Source organism: Mesoplodon mirus (assembly GCF_964341445.2).
Source record: "Mesoplodon mirus genome assembly, chromosome: 20".
NCBI lineage: Eukaryota > Metazoa > Chordata > Mammalia > Artiodactyla > Ziphiidae > Mesoplodon > Mesoplodon mirus.
In genome coordinates this window covers 17,359,942-17,380,427 of record NC_138996.1, presented here as the reverse complement: position 1 = coordinate 17,380,427, position 20,486 = coordinate 17,359,942, and the positions used below count along the sequence as shown (strand labels likewise).

The following is a 20,486-nucleotide window of genomic DNA, read 5'->3' as shown; positions in this document are numbered from 1 at the left end:
GGCTGTGAAGAGTCTCCGATCGGAATCCTCTGGTCACTTAGGGAAAAATACCTCAAAAGCATCAGCTGTCTAGCATGCACCTGCTTTTTCTGATGTATCTCAGTGAAGCAGCTAAATCAGAAATGATTAAGTAAACTTTGCTGAAACAGCACGGACAAAAAGCACAGTAATGACAACAATGCAGTGGAAACCTGAGTCTTGGCACTGCACTCACTGATTAGCAGCTATGGGTCACACTGCCTTTAACACCCGTGCTTCAAGTCTTGAGCTGTAGATTTATGATCACGATTTTCAAACAATAATGTGAGTATGTTAATAAAAGGTCTAAATAGCAAAGGTTAAATATTCCAAATATATCCAAACCTATGCATTGGGAAATGCATGTGATTTATATATGAAATTTCCTGCCGTTATTTAAAACAGAAAAGGAACACTATTTTGAGTGTATTTATTTGTGACTTAAGTAATCAGAGCAAGCAGGAGGGGTATAAAAATTCCGTAGGTTTTTAAGGCTGAAATTTAGTGTTAAAGCCAAAGAATCAATAGACGGTTTCGTGTTTTACATCTCCTGTTTAATTAAATAAACATTTTAAGGAATTGATTTTATGCCTAATTTCAGAATTCCCAGCGTCTTGAAGATAAGTATCGCAGTCACAGTTTCTTTGGCACTGGCAAGGATCACACAGAGAATTGGTGGAAGGTTTTCTCCCATCAGCTCATAACTGAGGGATTCTTGGTAGAAGTTCCTGGGCAAAGCAAATTTGTAAAGATTTGCACCCTTACAGAAAAGGTAAACAATGTAGAAGTCTGCCTGTTTGATTGAATTTTCTCACTGTGCATTAAAAGATTCTTCTTGTGTTCAATAGGGTAGAAATTGGCTAGCTGAAGCCAAAACAGAATCTCCTCAAAGCCTTATCCTTCAACCTAATGAAGAATTGTGTCCAAGGAAGTTTTTTCTACCAAGGTTCATTTTTCAGTTTTTTTTTAAACTTCTGGGTTTTCTGTTATTTAAATGATTCATTTTGTGCCAATTTACAGGTACCACACAAAGTAAAATGAGTAAAGATAATCATTTTTGCATACCTCTTTTAGTCAGTTTGGGTGTGGGAGTCAGTAGGGAGAATGATAAATCATAGAACACTGTCCTGGTGAATAGGAAGTAGATGACTGTAGTACTTAGAAAGCTGCTCTCCTCTTGATTAAAGAAGTGTATAGCGCAGGGAACTATATTCAGTATCTTGTAATAAACTATACTGGAAAAGAATCAGGAAAAAAAAGAATATAGATATATACATACATATATGTATAACTAAGTAACTTTGCTGTACACTTGAAACTAATACAATATTGCAAATCAACTATGCTTCAATTAAAATAAATAAATAAATAAATAAAATAAAGAAGCAGCGTTGAGGTAAATGTTGAAGAATCTATATACCATATTTCCTTCTTATGTATAGAGGACAGGAAGGGAATACATGTGTTGCCTACTTTTTAGTACCTTTACATGTTATCGATCATCTTTCAATTTTTTTTAAAAATTGAAATATAATTGACATTTAACATTGTGTAAGTTTGAAGTGTACAAGTATTGGTTTGATACATTTATATATTGCATTGTGATTATGGCAATAGCGTTAGATAATACTTTATCACATCACTTGAATAGCACTTCTTTTTTGTGTAGAGAACAATTAAGATCTAGTCTCTGAGCAACTTTGAAGTTTATAATACAGTATTATTGACTATAACCATCATGTTGTACTTTAGATGATCAGTTTTACTTTTAAACTTAAAAAACTTTAAAGAGTTTTAAATCTAGACTTTGAAGAGCTTAAGCTCTTTGGAGGGGAAAAATCAATTTAAAAAAGCATCAGTTCTAAAAGAGTAATATAACCGTATCTGCCTTTCTAAGAGTGGAGGTGTGATGATTCATGTATTAGAAAATTACATTTTAACATTTGAGATGATTTAATTTTATTATTTTTCAGTTCTAAAGCTGTATCTTCCGGCACTGAGCAACATTCCTCTAATCAAGTACCAATTGAATTAACTTCAGAGGTTTGTTTTTATTAAAGAGATGGTTCTTATTATTTCATTCTTTATTGATGCAACTCCTGTTTAAAATTTTTCTGTTTTATTTCCACTCAAAGAGGAAAATGCCATATATAACAAGATATAAAGTGTGGAAAGAGAAATGATATGAACAGAATAAAATATGCAATATATGATTTCTGGGGTTAATAGAACAGAAGTATCTGAGAAAGTAATATTTATTTTTTTTCTTTTAAGCCTATTTTATAACTCATTTGGCTTGGATATTATAACACTTTTTATAATATCTTTTTTTGGATATCATAATACTTTTAGTTGACGGAAAAATAAGCCTGATTCCTAAATGTTCTCATTATAGTTACATAGACACATACACATACACACCTTTTCTTGCTTTGTTTTGGATCTTAGGTAACTATTACAGATTAAATACTTATCCACAGGCTGACTTCCACTAATGAGGATACTAGGGTGATGGGGTGATGGACAAATGTGCTGAATTAAATTTTCTGGTGAACTTTTTCTGCTTTATTAAAGTATACACAATGTAATTGAATCATTTTTGTGACTTTGGCTCTTGCTATGTCTCTAAGAATTCTTTTGATCTTATATTCTCTATAGATTTGGGAGGAATGGGATATTACATTGCATTTCTAACTGCCTTTAGAGCCCTAGAAGTTGATAATTCATGAGCTTATTTTCAGATGATTTATTTGATGAGTTGGTTAGTAAAAGGAAAAATTATTGTAATACTTTGTATCTTATTTTCTTCATTTTTAAAAGTTTTTTGAAACTTCTCTCTTTTTTTTTTGAATGGACCTTTATATGTTTAAAAGCAGTCCAGCGTGTATAAGATGTATTCTTACAAAGCACGTGATAAAATTTCTTCTGGGAGGAACATTCCTGAAAAAAGGTACAGAATTCACATCTTTATTTTCTATACTCACTTCATTTGCACTTTTTCTCATTCTTTCCTAGAGAGAAAGGTCTGTCAGATGTTGGGCTATTTCATTGGCAGAAGGAAGTGAAAACATAAGCCTCTAATACTATAATTATTAAAGCAGACTTATAAAATGATAGTTTTAATATTAATTTAATAGCTAACACTTCTGGGCATTATTATTTGCCAGATTCTGTGCTAAATGCTAAGCATTTTATAAGTAATATCTCATTTAATTCTTATAGTAACCTATGAGTTAGCTACTATTATTTATTCCCATTTTACAGTTGAAGAGACTAAAGGTTAAGAAGTTAACTAACTTGTTAGGAGCATCCATCTAGTAACAGAGCTGACTTTCAGATCTATATCTGTCAACCTCTAGCATCTAAACACTATTATTATATTATATTTGTATGAAATATGTATATATTCTGACTCCATTTAAAAAAAAGATCTTATGGCGACATAAAATGGTAGATATTGGGGTTGGTAGAGAATAAAGGTATTGCACCTATTGTGCCCTCAAGCTTAATGACTTTCTGACTTAATAAAAGTGTAGAGAATGTACAGAATTACAGAAGGTCTGAAAATGGAGAATTTAAAGAACTTGTTAGCACATATGCACAGACTAAGTGGACTACACTTACATACATAGCAGGTGAAAGAAAATGGTCTGTTCTTTAAGGGTTTGCTCACTTAGATAGGTCATACTACTTTGGATCTGATAGAAACATTTACCATAATACCAGTCTCCCACCCCAGATAATTTCTTTTTGTTTGGGTCTATATATACTGTGTTTAATGTAAACAGAGGGTTTAAGGAGTGTGCAAAACAATATACCTGTTCAATATGCTGAAGCATTTCTTCAGGTAAACACTCCCTGTGGCATCTTCTTTGTGCCATGTACTATTCTAGGCACTGGGATTCAGTGGAGGATAATAGAGACGTAGTCACTGGCCCTCCCAGAGTTTATATTCTAGTGGAATATACACATAAGGGAACAGAAAATTACAATCCAGGGTTGTAACACTTTGGAAACACTTTGGAAGTGACACTTGAGGCTTAAGTAGCAGTTGGGTGAAGTGAAGGGATGTTTTCTAAGCAGAGGAATGGTCCATGTACTAAAACCTGAAAGCAAGAGAGGGTATGACACAATTGAGGGATTCAGCAGTTTGCAGTTAATTCCCTGATAGAGGGAAGCAAGGGAGTGGGAAAATTTAAGACTGGGGAGTTGAACAGGGTCTCAAATATCCAGTTCCTTTCAAGCACTCCATTTGATCATAAAAGCAGTTGGGCGCTAAGGAAAGGTTTTAGGCAGAACAGTGACATGATCAAATTTATGATTGAGAACAGGGGTTGACAAACATGAAGGATCAGATAGGAAATAATTTAGGCTTTGAGGGTCAGGTGGTCTCCGTCTCAACTACACAGCTTTGCCGTTGTGGCCTCAAAGCAGCCATGGATGATATGTAAATGAATGAGTGTGGCTGTGTTCCAATAAAACTTTATTTAGGGACACTGTTTTGATTTTCATATAATTTTCACATGTCACAAAATGTTCTCCTCTTGATTTTTTTAGCTATTAAAAAAATGTAGAAGAAGCCATTCTTAACTACAAGCCTTACCAGAACAGACAGATTTGGCCTGTGCACTCCTAGCATGCCAACCCGTGGTAGATGACTCTGGCTGTGGAGGGAATGGACTGCAGGAGGATCGTAGTTGTAGAGACACAAATAGGGAGGCTGTTGCTGTGTTGTTCACAAGAGGCTATGGTAGATTAGTCAAGGGAAGTGGCAGTGGGTGGGGAGAGAGAGATTTGTAAGATGTTTAGGAGATGGAGTTGTTAGGACTCAGTGATTGAAAAGATAGGCAGGTTAAGGAAGGTGGAGGACTTGACTGTGAAGCTTGGGTTTTTGTCTTTGATGGTGGGTAAGTGCTGCCATTTCCTTCACTGGGCTATGTAAGAGGAAGACAGGTTTGAAGGGCTGCATGTTTAGGGGATGAGGTTAAATTAGTTTAGTGATAGACATACTAAGTTTGAGACACCTGTAGAGTGGTCCAGAAGTTAATTTTAATATATGGGCTTAGTGTACAGAAGTGAAGAAGATGCTTACATATCAATAACTATTATTTTAAATTTCATTTGAATTTTCATTAAAATAATACATGTGAATGTTTTTAAAAGTCAGTTGAGACTTAAAGGCATATAACAAAGCACACCAGTTCACACCCTTCTCAAACCCATTTTATTCTGTTCTATAGAAGCAATCACCCTCAGATCTTCTGACCAGTTTCTATGGTATTGGCCTCCATATTTCTTTTTTTAAAAACACCTTTTTGGGACTTCCGTGGCAGTCCAGTGGTTAAGACTCTGTACTTCCAATGCAGCAGGCCTGGGTTTGATCCCTGGTCGGCGGGGAGCTAAGATCCCACTTGCTGCGCAGTGCGGCCAAAAAAACAAACACCTTTTCAGCATATATTTTATTAATATTTATGGTACATTTTGAAAGGCTGAAAAAAAGTGGAGAAAAGGCTAAGAGGGCTATTGTTGACAATAACTCATCTTTCCTTTTTTTAAAAAATGAAGTATAGGTGATTTACAATATAGTTTCAGGTGTACAGCATAGTGATTCAGTATTCTTACAGATTATACTCCGTTAAAAGTTATTACAAGATAATGGCTGAAATTCCTTGTGCTATAAAATACACCCTTGTTGCTTATATATTTTATATATAGTAGTTTGTATCTTTCAATCCCATACCCCTAATTAGCCCCTCCCCTTTTCCCTTTGGTGCAAAACCTGTGAGTTTTGCATATACATTCATTTGTATTATTTTTAGACTCCACATACAAGTGATATCATACAGTATTTGCCTTTCCCTTCCTGACTTATTTCGCTACACATAATATTCTCTAGGTCCATCCATGTTGTTGTAAATAGCAGAATTTCATAATAGCAAAGAATTTCATTCTTTTTTATGGCTGAGTAATATTCCATTGTATGTATCTACACCATATCTTTTTTATCCATTTGTCTGTTGATGGGCATTTGGGTTGCTTCCATATCTTGACTGTTGTAAATAGTGAACATTGAGGTGCGTGTATCTTTTTGTATTAGTGTTTTTGTTTTTTCTGGCTGTGTCCTTTTGAATTATTGTTTTCTCAGGGTATATGGCCAGGAGTGGGATTGCTGGATCATATGGTAGCTCTATTTTTGGTTTTTTGAGGAACCTCCATACTGTTGTCCATGGTGGTTGCATCAATTTACATTCCCACCAACAGTGCACAAGGGTTCCCTTTTCTCCACACCCTCTCCAGCATTTGTTATTTGTAGACTCTTGGATGGTAGCCATTCTGACGGGTATGAGGTTGCCTCCGTATTTCTAAGTGACATGCTTAGATTACTATTTTTTTGACTTACCAGTTTTAGAAATTTTCTGTTGACATCCTATAATGGTAAATTAGGGCTTGTCTCCCATATCCCCTTCCTTCATTTCTTCTCCATCAATGTCACGTACCCCCTTCCTTAGAACAAAATTATATTTCAATTTTTGGTCAAATTAATAATTTGTTTTTACATTATTGTATCTACTCAAATATTATATAACACTAAGGCAATCTGTGTTATTATGCAACCACTCTTAATTTTCTTTGATGTTAATCTCTTTTTTATTTTCTTTACTTGTTTAGTGTTCCTATTACTAATTTTTCTTTTATAGTAGGTCCTCGTTGGTTATCTTTTTAAAATATAGCAGTGGGTACATGTCAGTCCCAAATTCTGAATCTATCCCTCTCCCCAACCCTTCCTCCCTGGTAACCATAAATTCATTCTGTAAGTCTGTGAGTCTGTTTCTGTTTTGTAATCAAGTTCATTTGTATCACTTTTTTTTTTTTTTTTAGATTCCACTTATAAGCGATATCATAATGATATTGGTCTTTCTCTGTCTGACTGACTTCACTTAGTGTGAAAATCTCCAGGTCCATCCATGTTGCTGCAAATGGCATTATTTCGTTGTTTTTAATGCCTGAGTAAGCTATTATTAATTTTTATTTTCTCCTATTTTCAATCTGTTTTTATTTGTTTACTCTCTTGGAGAGTTCCTTGACTTTATATCCCCTCCCATCTGGTGACATTTTAATTTTAGATATCAAATTGTTCATTTCTAAGAACTATTTGTTCTTGTTCTCTTTCTTTAATCGTGTAGCAATCTTTTCTTGATTCATGGTTAGAAGATTTCCACTTACCTCTTCAATGATATTCATTATATATTTTGTTTTTTTTAAGATTTTCATGATTTTTCTATCATAATTTATTCCAGACTTACTGAGATTCCTTTTTTTAAAATAAATTTATTTTATTTTTATTTATTTATTTTTGGCTGCGTTGGGTCTTCATTGCTGCACACGGGCTTTCTCTAGTTGCGGCGAGCGGGGGCTACTCTTCATTGCGGTGCATGGGCTTCTTATTGCAGTGGCTTCTCTTGTTGTGGAGCATGGGCTGTAGGCGAGTGGGCTTCAGTAGTTGTGGCACGTGGGCTCAGTAGTTGTGGCTCACGGGCTCTAGAGCACAGGCTCAGTAGTTGTGGCACAGGGGCTTAGTTGCTCTGCGGCATGTGGGATCTTCCCAGACCAGGGCTCGAACCCGTGTCCCCTGCATTGGCAGGCAGATTCTTAACCACTGCACCACCAGGGAAGTCCCTTATTATATATTTTGTACTTTTCTTCTGTGCACTTGTAATAGCATTCATAGGCAAAACATTTTCTAGCAAACATTTTCCACATATTTTTCTGCTTCAGGGATATGTTACACAGAATTTTGCCAGTACATATGATAATAAAATTTTTTTGTGAAATAATTTAACATACTAATTTTCAAATAGTCCATTTGTATAAAGATTTCCATAAATACTAAGATAAAGGTAAATATCTTATTATTTAAAACAAATTTATAGTTGTCTTGAGTCACCTGCTATGACTAATTCTTTGAACTGGAGTTTTCTTTCCTCATGTTCAGATCTCTTTATTCTAGTGATAAAATCTGATAATTGTAAAAATGAAGTCTTACTTTACACTGTAAATTTTTAATTCTTGAAACAGGGAAATTTATAAACATTTCTTAAATATCAAACATGTTCTTCTCTTTCCCCTCCAAAAGCAGAAATTTCTTTAAATTTGACACCTTTTACATAGGCTATTCTATACAATTTCATTTTTATAACTTTTCCTCTTTATAATTAATTTATCTGTGAAATTGCCTCTTGTAGAACCTGGTTTTCTATCTAGTTTGCTGTCTTGCACCTCTCATACCATGTTAATTGCTAATTGGGTGTTTTAAATTCTTCTTTCGAGGAGCCAAAGGCAAAATTACTCCTTTTGGCTTATTTTTTTTAGTTTGATTCTGAAGAAAAATGTGAGTAATTTGATTAATTACATGCTAATGTTCCTCAACAGCCAAAAAATAGTGCTATCACAAGAAGAATTATAGATTGTACCATTCTTGGTTAGAAAAATTTTACTTTGGTATAGATAAGGAGTATTTTCTTTCAAAGTATTTGATTGATGAGGAGGAGGCAAATGCTGTTCTTAATTGCACCAATTTTGTGATTGATTCAAATTATAGTTTTAACTTTACCTCTATAATGAATGTATTTGATATAAAATGTTTCAAATCTAGGCTGTCATTTAAGTAACAGTTGCCTTACTGGTATTGTGACAAATAAATGTTAATATTGTTTTGGAAAGATATTCTCATTTTGGGGGCAAAATAAAAAGTGAACTTGGAAAAAGAAAAGCTTTTATTATTTCTTTTCTTTTAAATGTTTTAGCATCATGGTGACATCACCAGGAAAATATTACAAGTCCTCAGAACCTGTTATTTCAGCCGAAGAGCAGGAGACTCAGGTATGGCTTTTGTAAAAAGGCAGTTAGTTTTTGAGAAGATAGTTACGAGTCTATGCATGCTTAAAATTCTCTTGCCAGTATTTTAAAAATTGTTCTTTAGCTAAGAGTCTAAGATACAGTTCATTTTTCATCCTAAGGGGGAAATGTAATATCTGAAGCTCTAAAAATAAAGGGCTGGATTTTTCTAAGTACATTTAAACAAATGTTGTTTCTTTGCTTTTCGTTCAGAATATATTATATGGCAAATTGGTGGAAGCTAGGCAGAAACATGCCAATAAAATGAATGCTCCTCCAGCTATTCTGGCAACAAATAAGATACTGGTGGATATGGCCCAAATGAGGTAAACTATTTGCATATTTCTAACTTATTTTGTTCTAACATAATAGATTTGTAAAATACATCATTTAGCGATAATACGACTATGGCTCCAGCAGTCACATCCAAGAGGTGGTTCCCAAATCTCCCATGTTGCTGCCAATGATCTGTTTCTTCACTGAGCTTTAGTCCCACATGAAACCAACTGTTTTCAGCAATCAGATCCCGTGTATATAAAATCTAACTCACTACCCACCAACCCTCCGTACATGCATTTCATGCAAATGCCAAAACTCTTCCTTCTGAATTCCTTATTTTTGTTAGTCATACTATCATGTTCCTAGTCATGCCTGTTTAATACCTCTGATACTACTTTTACTCTTCTAACATATATCCCCATCTTTCTCTTATATAGTTTTTAGACTTTTTCATTTCAGTGTTTCTTCTGTGTCTGTCTATGCTTTTCTTTTTTTAGTGACACCGTGGTAGTTCAGACCATTACCCTTGGACTGTTGCAGAAGCCTCTAACTAGTTACTCTTTCTTCAGCCTCTCTCTCTCTCTGTTTCGTCTGATATGTGAATACCAAATTAATCTTTATCATGTTGTACTTCTGCTTAACTAGTTTCCCACTGTCTTAACTTACTTAGCCCACAATTCAAGGCCTTCCATTTATGGACTTAAACCTTCTTTTCCGTCTGAGTCACAGAATTTTAATGCTTAATCTTACCTAGATTGTTTACCATTTGTTTGTCTCCTTCTCAACTTCCATATACTTATTTAGAATGTTGCTTCTGACTTGTAGTTTCCTTGGTTTCCCAAAACTCCTATTAGGAAATCCTTTAAGATCTGGCTTTATTGTTATTTGCTCCATGAAGCCTTCCATGTTTTTATCAGCAAAGTGATTGCTCTGTGGAATGCATAAAGGACTTTTAAATGTAAATTTAAAAGATGATTCTATGGCATTTATTACATAATGCTTTATTTATTTTTTTGTTACTATTGGTATTCATGTATATGTGTCTTCTAGATTTTAAACTCTGTGATGAAGATGTTATATTCCTCATCTTTTTGTGTTTTCCAAAGCACCTAGCACAATGCCTAATAATCACTAGGTGGTCAATAAATATTTAGAATAAATTATTTCCAAAGAATTGTTGCTTGGTAACTGTACTCATCTTGTATACTTCCTTTTCAAAAATTGTTTCTGTTGCTAAATTTCATTCAAGAGATGTTACTTTAGAGAAGAATTTTCTAATAATGTTACATAGTGCATATATCTTATAATAATTATTTCATTAAAAATAAATATTCAAAGACCACATTTTAATATTCAGTGAAGATATTTAAAGGAAAAGGAGTAATCATTAGATTGGCAGATTTTTAGAAAGAAGACATCAGACATTCTCTTCATATTGGACACAATAAGAAATATTAAAAGCCTGAAGTAGTTAGTTAGCTAGTTTATTGTTACAGGTAAAAACTTTGTAAATAATGAATGAGATTTTCTTCTGAGTTTCTTAGCCTCTTAGTTGTCCTCTAAGAATCATAAAACACAATTACTTGTTTTATACATTGTTTTTGGTTGCTGGAAAAAAATCCATGTTTATTGAGTGTCAGTATTGAAGCTAAATATCTATCAGCTGTGTTGCTGGAGTGGTAACGTTTCAGTGGTTTCTTGACTTTTTAATTTTTTTAAACGACAGACCTACTACAGTTGAAAATGTGAAAAGGATCGATGGTGTTTCTGAAGGCAAAGCTACGATGTTGGCCCCTCTGTTGGAAGTCATCAAACATTTCTGTCAAATAACTAGTCTTCAGGTAAAATACTATGGTTTGCAGGAGTTCTGAGAGAATAAACTTTTTGACAATTACAAAACACCCTTCAAAAGCAGCATTTTTTATTTCTATGCTGGACACAGAAAATGAATCAGATAGTTTCTATAGTAAATCAGTTATAAAAACATGTTATCAATTTTTTTAATTGAAGTATAGTTGACTTAAAATATTATATTAGTTTCAGATGTACAACATAGTGATTCAATATTTTTATATATTATACTCTAAAGTTATTATAAAATATTGGCTATATGCCCTGTGCTGTACATTACATCCTTGTAACTTATTTGTTTTATACCCAGTAGTTTGTACCTCTTAACTCCCTTTCCCATCTTGCCCCTTCCTCCACCTCTCTCCCCACTGATAACCACTAGTTACCTAATTTTTAAGATGATTCTGAAGTAACAGTTGTCAAACCTGCTTATGTCTGTTTATTTTGTTGAGAGGTTTTGTTTTTAAATCTGAATAAGTACTGTATTTTAGACTAAGAATTTATTTTACCTTCAAATGTAGATAGAAATTAAAGCTTCATTCATTCATTCGCTGTTCACTTCTGGGGGATTAGGGGACTAATTTAGAGGCAGAGTGGTCCATGTTATAGTTCATTTTTAGTCCCTCTTATTGGCTTAAAGGGAAGACTAGGAATTTCTAGTTTTACAACCATGTTTGTAATTACAAATATTTTATTCAAAACTTATTCCCTCTAACCTTATTTTACCTTTTAAAATCAATATGTAAAAAATAAAAAAACCTTTTTGAGCTCCTCATAAAAAGGGAATTTGGAGCTGTTCCTTAGAGGTTTTATTTGTGTTATTTTTTTCCCTAATAGCTAATGATCATGTTGATATTCTATCAATCATTATAATGATATTATTTGATCATTTGTGCTACATTTAAAATTTTGTAGACAGACCTCTTTTCAAGTACAAAACCACAAGAAGAACAGAAGAAAAGTCTGGTGGTGAAAAATAAAGCAAGCTCACTTTCACAGTCTGCAGCCATCACATATTCTTTATTCCAAGAAAAGAAAATGTGTTTGGTAAGTGTTACTTTCAAGTTAGAGGGAGTTTTTAAATTTATCTAAACGTGTGTTATCAGCTTTTCAATATCAAAGTTGAGACTTGGGATAAATTTCTTTTAATCCTACAATATTTTATGTGGTTTCATTTTATAATTAATTTTAGAACAGAATGTCATTTGCTTTTTCTGCTAAGCCCTTTTCTGTTAATTAAGTAAAAACAGCAAGTATAGTTTGTCCATGATTATCTTATAGATGTTGTATCAGAGGTACTGATAAACACATTTATAGCTTAGGGATATTGGAGAAGCCATATTTTAAGACTCCATTTTTTTAATGGGATTAATAGTTAAAAAACTATTACTGTATGTACTGATAAGAGATAATCTCCAAGATACATTGTTAAGTAAAAAAAGGAAGATGCATAGCACTGTGAAAAACATACATAAATGTGTATGTATATATATTTGCATGCTTATATATTCACATGTCCTTGGGTATGTATACAAAAGTGCATAGAATATCTCTGAAGGATGTCGAAGAAGCTAGAAATAAGTTAAAAAAAAATAACAAACTTGCTTTTCACTCTGTCTCCTTTAGTGCAGTGTTCTATTTTTTTAACCATGTGTGCTTGATGCTCTTTGAAAAAAATCTGATTACTGTGAACAATGGCCATACTTAATGTTTCTTCATTGTTTTGGCATAAGTCCTTAAGGCTGTTGAGATTTTTTAAATCTACAAAATGAAGAGGATATCTTAGTGGAATAGGGACAGAATGAGGCTTCCAGCGAAGTTTCACTAATTTGCATTCCTGTCCTCTCTGATGTTAAATTGGTTTAGATTAGGCTGTATGGTCCAGGGCCTGCTTTTCCTGTTCTCTGTGTCTCCATCCACTAGGCTATGTTACACACTTTCTATTCTGGTTAATAGCCAATATAAATAAGAATAAACAGTCCATAGCTTATCTTAGTCACTTAATATATGTTCTACTTACATAGCCAAACTCCTTAATTAAAAGTACAAAAGCCATTACACAAAGAACCAAATAATTCCATTGAACTATTTTTGAAACATATTACATGATAAATAGGAACTTTAAGTTCATTCTCTTATTTAAACAGTAGCTTACATGTACATGTAAAACATGCTTGTATATACACAATTTGACCAAATATGTATGGTATAACTGTATATAATTACTAAGAAAATATGGAATAGCCTCCAAATTTTTAAAATAAATTGTATTCTCATACTTAGCCAGGATATGAAGTTTCATGTATTATATTACATATTCATGGTTAAAAATGTGAAGAGTGGTATATCTTCATTTGTGTCTTTTGCTATTATTTGGTTGTATATTATTGTGAAATATTGTGGTGTAATTATCTGTACTTCCCAGGAGTCTGAGGGGGTCTTGCCAGTTACCCGCAAAATTAAACATGCCTAAGGACTAATTAATCAGGAGGAATAATACAATTAGTTTTAGGTAATACAATGCCTGGTATCAAATAACCCTGATATTATGCACACATGGTACACATCTTCTAGTAGAAAAAGTGTAGACATTTAGTGAAAGTAACTTAAAACCTTCCTTTGAAGGATGAAAATATTGCTCTAAATGCTCTATTTTGTGAAAATAACAGCATTCATACAAATACAGTCCAAATTCAGACTTTCAAGGTGTGTTAAAAAAGTGTCATGAAATAATTTAGAGCTGAGTGACTAAACTTTCTGAATGTTTAAAAGAATGTTTTATCTAACAGACATCTTAAATGGATTTGGAGCTACATTTGTTTAAAAGCTACATAAATATGTAACAGTGTCCTTAATTTAGCACAATTCATGTTAAATTCAATGCTAGGCAAATGATGACAGCCACTTGTAAATTGTGGTTATTATTATTTTATGAATAGAGCCAATTTAAAGCACTTTTTAAACTCTTCTTGAGAACCTTTTCTAGAGTACATTTGGAGCCTTATGTTATTGCTAAGCATTTTATGATTTGTCTTCCTGGAAATACATATAACTGAAGTACCGTGTGTTATTTCAAGTATATATATTATTGGGTAACAGTTTACTGTATTTTTAAAAGGTTGTGGCAGCTATTAGACTTACGTAGAACGACTACTCTGTCACTAATAGGTTTTTAAGGTGAATAATTACAGAGGGATGAGGATTGATTTCTTAGCTAAACCTGGGGGATTTTGCTTTATTCAATATAATAAGTATAAAAAGTAGCACCTGTGGAGTTCTAGCATGTGAGTCATTTTAAAGAATTAGTTAAAATGAGAAATTTAAATGAAGGTTTAGTCCACTGTTTATTTCTCAGTGAACATTTACTACCTGAAGGTTTTGGACCTTGTATTTCTATACAGTACAGTGGAAACTTAAAAAAAACTCACTGGTTGTTTTGCTGCTATTTCTCTAGAAGAGTGTAGCTGAGAACAGGATTCTGCCTCTCACAGCAGTTGGCATGCACTTGTCCCAAGCGGTGCAAGCTGGCTACCCACTCGATCTGGAGCGAGCAGGTCTGACTCCAGAGATTCAGAAGATTATTGCTGATGTTATCCGAAACCCTCCCATCAACTCAGGTGATAACCATGACCCTGATCTGCAGCCTTAATGACTTGAGTCATTGAACCCAGATGAAGTAAACAAGCAATCCACTAATATTTTTCACTCTGATTGCATTAACCCTTTATGCTACTATGAAAACTTTACTTTTGTAATGCTTTTTATTGTTTTAGAAAAACAACCTTTCTTCCCATTATCACTCAGAGAGAAGTCTGAGTCTGAGAAATTCTTGCTTTTTTTTTCAGCTTCAGGTTACAACTTCCACACCCATCCCCCAAACAGTGCTCTTTCATCCTTTTCTAATTTCTACTTCATCACTTGAAAAAAACACACATTCATTCCCCATAGCTCACTGACTCTTAGCTTTTTTCTAAATCTTTCTGATTCCCTGTCACTGGTTTTACCTAAGTAGCCTTTCTCATCAATACAGTCAATAGTGTCAGGCACTGTGGCATTGAAGGGATGGACTGAGTTCTCTTGGGCCCCTTGTAGAAGGGTTTCCTCCTGCCACTTTGCTACAGAACCTCAACTGTGCTCATGGAGATCAAGCCCCTTTGTTTGCCTTGCAGAACATTTAAAAATAGGCCTATTTTCTCTTTTTCTTTTTTTTTTTTTTTTTTTTAATGCATATATTTTTTATTTTCTCCCATTTTTTTTATAACAAATTTAATCAGTTATACATATACATATGTTTCCATAACCCCTCCCTTTTGCATCTCCCTCCCACCCTCCCTATCCCACCCCTCCAGGCGGTCACTAAAAATAGGCCTATTTTAAAATTATGATCCCTTTTTTACAGAAGTAAAGATGAGGTGGATTAGAAGGATTTTCACACCCTAAATGTAAACTAGGTGTGTTATAATTCAGTAAATCTGATAAACTTTTTTTTTGACTGTTAGGACAGAGCAGTGGACATACAAAAAGCCTTATCTCCAAAGCTGCAGTGCAAATAGTTAAACTAGTTACCTCAAATTCTTTCCCACTCAGGAACAAGTATACAGTTCTCCCCCCAAATTTAGAAATAAGGGAAAACAGATCACAATTAATACTATACTTAACTGATCAGAACAAAGGTATTTAAGTCACCTTCAAAGGCAGCATTTGTTCTAGGCTTGAGCAAGACTTGACTGAAGGACACCTCCATCTCTCCTTCCATTGCTCAACCTTGAAGGCAAGGATAGAGACGGAGGCAAGTTTGGGCAGTGGTCCTCTAAGTTAGTTCCAGGAAACCGAAGTTTCTCTTTTTACTATACCATGTTAAAGTTGTACTGCCAACTATTTAAAGGAAAGAAATATGCACTTTCTAATCCTGGTCAATGAGACTTCCAAGCGTTTTCAGGGCCTGTTGATAGCTTATGTCAAGATCTTATTTGAGGGAGATACCTTAACAACTAATTCTGCTTCTGTATCACAGCTTTCTGGTTATGATTTGATTTCCCATGTAGGTCTGTCTATAGGGAAAATATGTTCTAGTCTTGCTAATCTGGGTGCTTATCTATATGATAGTTGTGAATTCATAATTGGAAATTAATGAATTGGCATTTTGTGAGCTTGGTTAATGTGGCTCTATTAAGGTTAAAGTAGGTTTGTAAATCTGAAAACATGAGGGCCAAATCCTGTACTGCGATAAAATATCCAAGGTCACTTAGCTGTGAGTCACCTTGTGAGGAAGCTAGCCAGCTCTCCTGGTCACTCTCCAGTCTTTCTAACTTCAGCAGCCATTTTACTAGAAATTAAGGAAGAGGAAGGACAACAGTAATTAATTGCAGGGTTAGAATTGGGATTGTATAAAACCTCTCCTTTTCCAATGCAGAATGAAATAGTATTTTAGAGAAAGTCAAAGACTCAGATGCCTTCTTGATTTTAATACCCTAGAATTATTTTTTCCTTTATGTATGTATTGTCTCTCAGGATTTAGAGAAAGATATATCTTCGATGAGCTGTTTGATAGTATGCAGTATTCTCTGAAAGAGTTTGTGCACTTTTTTTCCCTTTTTCCTATTGTCTTTACTATTATACACTGAGTATAGCAAATAAATTTTCATTCAGTTAAATATTAAATTGAAATTCCAAAGAACAATGGAATTTAAATTATACTTATTAAACACTTACTTCATCTTTCTGTCAATACACTGTATATAGGTTGTACAAATAATACGAAAAAATATATTATTGTAATTTACTTCCAAAGCCAAAATTGAGAAAGATAAGTATCATGAGCTCTAAACTTTATTTCTTTTGATTGTATGGTTATAGTCTGTAATATATCATTTATTGATGTGAAATTTTATTTTTGAATTCTTATTTTTCCTTGATAAAATACTATTTGTTCTCTTAGTGGAGGAAGCATTGTTGAGTTATAAATTATAATAAGAAATGAAGATATCTATGCCACACTAATGATTCAGATATGATATTTCATCTTCTACTTAACTGTAGCCATATCACGTAATTTGGTGTTTTAATGAACAAGTTTGTTGGCATTTAAATTTTGCACAATCTTGAATTGAGAATTTTCTATATTTTTTTATGGCATAATCTTAATCTTAAAAATAGAGTATTTGTGAATTGAGAAATTATATCTATTATTTTCATGCTATCTTATTTGCTAAGTAGGTTTTGTCCTTGTAACAATATTTTAAGGAATTCTGTACCTTTTTATTCTTTCAGTTTTTTCCATGTTTACATGACTTTAAGCTTCTTCTTTAATGGAGTTGAGATTCTAACTATGCTTAATAATAAATGAAGCAAAGTATTTAATGAGGTACCTGGAAAGTATTTTTAATAATTTTGTTCTTTCATTCTTTATGTGCGTGTAACTAGAAAATTAAGGGTGGCTTGCAAGGGACCTGCCACAAAAGTAGGGGTAATATGATCTCTTTTAAGCACTGAAAGAATGCAGGCGGTGCTCATTATTTCACTCTCCAATAGATATTTTCAGCACTTACTTGTGTGGAAAGTTAGGGCAAATAAGATCTGAAAATAAAATATCTTTCCCAGAAAACTTATTTAAATAATAGGCATTTAAAATAGTTGACGTGTTTTGTTATGCTTCGATAGCCATTGAAAGAATCCTTTTTATTAGCATCTTATTTACAAGTATGATTAGCTTCTATTTTAAGGCTAAATGATTTTCAAAAAATTAACTTATAATTGATATTTGGAATTTCTGTGGATGGTGGTTTTGATTCTCAGGGCAGCCCTCAAAAGACGGTTTGAAACAAGTTCAACAGAGTCGATAGCCTGACCTGACTCTGGGTCTTGGAGGCAGGGGTGCAGGTGGTGCAGGAGTGAGGGGACATGTTTTACTCCACTTCTGTTCTGTAAGGGGATAGGCATTTGAAAGAGGAACACTTTCTTTGGCCACCTTCCTCCTTCCTTTCTACAAAACGTCACTATTTCCAGCTCATAGGTTTTCTGCAGTGTTCTGTGTAATTTATTTTTAAATCTTTTTTTTTCATCCTTTACAGATACAAATAAAATTAAACTAATTAGAATGTATGTTCCTGAAAGCATTGACACCTACCTTATCTACATGGCAACTGAGATCCTGGAAAAAGACTGCGAAAACAGGGTGCTATGCCCATCTTCATGTGATTCCAGCAAAAGGAGATGTTTCCCCAACTCTGAAGAGAGCTGTTCAAATTCTAAGAGAAGGAAGGAAGAAGTGGGCACTAATGCCAAGGTGTTAATTATATGTAGAATTTTCATATAGTGTCAGATAGTTCAATTTGCGTATCTTAATACCAGAATGCTGTATTTTTTGAACTGTTATAAATTCTGATAGGTTACTTTTTAGAAAATCTTGGTGCTGTACTTCCGTTGCTTTTCATAAATCCGATCTGAGAAAAGAGATTTTTTTAAACACCGGGAAAAGAGGAATATAGTCCATCTATTTAGCTTGTTGTATGGGAATGTCAGCTTAAATTTTACCTCTACCTTATATTGACTATATAGTTTGGAAATTCTCTTTCTTTCATAGATATATTTAATATTGGCTGTAAGCATATGGTAGTTTATGTGGTTAATGAAAATAAAACCAAATTCTATGATATATACCTCCCCAGATATTGGAATTTGTCTATCATTCTGTTACTCCTCAGGCTCTGTTCCTGTTATATTGAATCTCTCAGGTACAAGGATAATTGTAGCTCATGGTCCTGGCCATATCCCAGTGCACTTTTGCATGATCAGAGAAAGACATTGAGTTTAGTATTATTTTTACATGGTATATTTTATTAAAATCAAATGCTTTGAATATTATTGCTGTGTGTTAATATGAGATAAATAAGTAGTAATCAGAGAATAACTATTCTTTGACATTGTGACTCTACTAAATGATTGAAAAGACTTGAAAATTTGACCTTTAATATCTTCCAGGTCTAAAGTTCCATGATAAAAGTTTGTGAAAAACTATAATTTACTCAAAAATTACTTTAGTTCCTAGATGATAAATTCAGCATGGTGGTAGGTGGTTGCTACTATTTATATTAGAGAAATAGGGACTTTATTTCAATTCTAAGTAATCTCTATAGGATTTCCAACAGTTAAACTCCTTTTCTCAATAGCTTAAAAAGTAAGAGGAACTGATCTTTTAAAATTCTGTCCTTCAGCTAGATTTGTATATAGTCATGTACTAGATAACCTAATGAAATTTGATTAACTGGAGTTCTTTACATTATTTTGGCAGTTGAATTAGCTATAAGAAGGGCATTACTAACACACCACTGTAAAGCAATTATACTCCAATAAAGATGTTAAAAAAAAAAAAAGGGCATTAAAGGAGATATACGTTGGGCAGGTGGTAGTGAAATTTGGCTGCTATTCCCAGCCTTTTATTTCTGAAATGTATACCAGGTGCCTAAGACCTTATTTTTTTCTCAGCTGTATCTGTGAATAGGAAAAGGTGTAACTTGTTATTTTTCCTGAATATTGAAGCACATTTATAGTGAAATACTGTTATAACCACACATTAATATTGCTTTCCTCCTATTGAAATAACATCATATTCTGAAAAAAGAGTGGGGGTATTTTGGGGGGGTGGGTATTTAAGTGGGTGGAAATTAAGCCTACCGGATTCAGCCTTTTCTTTTTCCCCATTTAGGGGAACAAGAGTATTGGGGCTAGGAAGTAGATTAAGGGGTGAGTGAGCCAGCCAAAGTGTTTTTCTTTCGTCTGCCTTCCAGTATAGAAAGCTACTCTGAACACTGTGGAGTCTGTTGGAGGCCTGGTTTCAGGATCCTTCATGTGTTAACATTCATCTTCCCTACTGACCTGGGTTGTATCTCTTAGTCTGTTTCATCTTATGATTATGAGGTTTCTAATAAAAAATAATGTCAAAACAAATTCTTCTTATTAGTTGATGCATTGTTAGATTTACATCTATTGTGACTGTGGTTAAGATAGAAGCTCAATCATGCCTATGTTTACTGGAGGAAGATTATGTCTTGATAATGGTAGTTCTGATTCAATATACGAAGGTACACAGTGGATTCTTCAAATGTGTAGGTATTTTTTATTTCTGGAAAGTTTTCTTAAATTGTAGATTTAAAATTTTTGTTTATTTCAGGAAGTTTCTAAAAATTTTACCTTTTGGTATTTTTGTCCCATTGCTTTGTAGTTCTTCTTAACGGACTTCTGCTCTCTATATGTTGGATCTTCTTTACTGAGCTGCAATATCTGTCACTTCTCATGAATTCTTTTTGGCTTTTCATTTCTCTTTAAACTTTTCTTCTTTTTCACCTTCTATTTCTGTTTGGACACAATCTGTTGTATTTATTGCTATGTTCCTTATAGTTTAATATTCACTTCTATAATTTTTTCTTTTATTTCTAATTCTTTCC

At 33.5% G+C, this 20,486-nt stretch overlaps 1 protein-coding gene across 4 annotated transcripts in view; it reads left to right on the top strand.

The window, feature by feature from the left end:
- WRN (WRN RecQ like helicase) overlaps positions 1-20,486 on the top strand; it is a 127,831-nt gene that overhangs the window by 102,678 nt on the left and 4,667 nt on the right. For 3 of the 4 annotated variants that reach the window (XM_082608822.1, XM_082608821.1, XM_082608823.1), the window contains exons 25-34: positions 620-790; positions 867-964; positions 1,992-2,061; positions 2,892-2,968; positions 8,823-8,898; positions 9,127-9,239; positions 10,919-11,033; positions 11,959-12,090; positions 14,498-14,660; positions 18,114-18,328. In XM_082608822.1, the coding sequence (XP_082464948.1) occupies positions 620-790; positions 867-964; positions 1,992-2,061; positions 2,892-2,968; positions 8,823-8,898; positions 9,127-9,239; positions 10,919-11,033; positions 11,959-12,090; positions 14,498-14,660; positions 18,114-18,328 (1,230 nt within the window). The remainder of the gene's footprint in view (positions 1-619; positions 791-866; positions 965-1,991; positions 2,062-2,891; positions 2,969-8,822; positions 8,899-9,126; positions 9,240-10,918; positions 11,034-11,958; positions 12,091-14,497; positions 14,661-18,113; positions 18,329-20,486) is intronic. The other variant, XM_082608824.1, reaches the window with a different exon arrangement.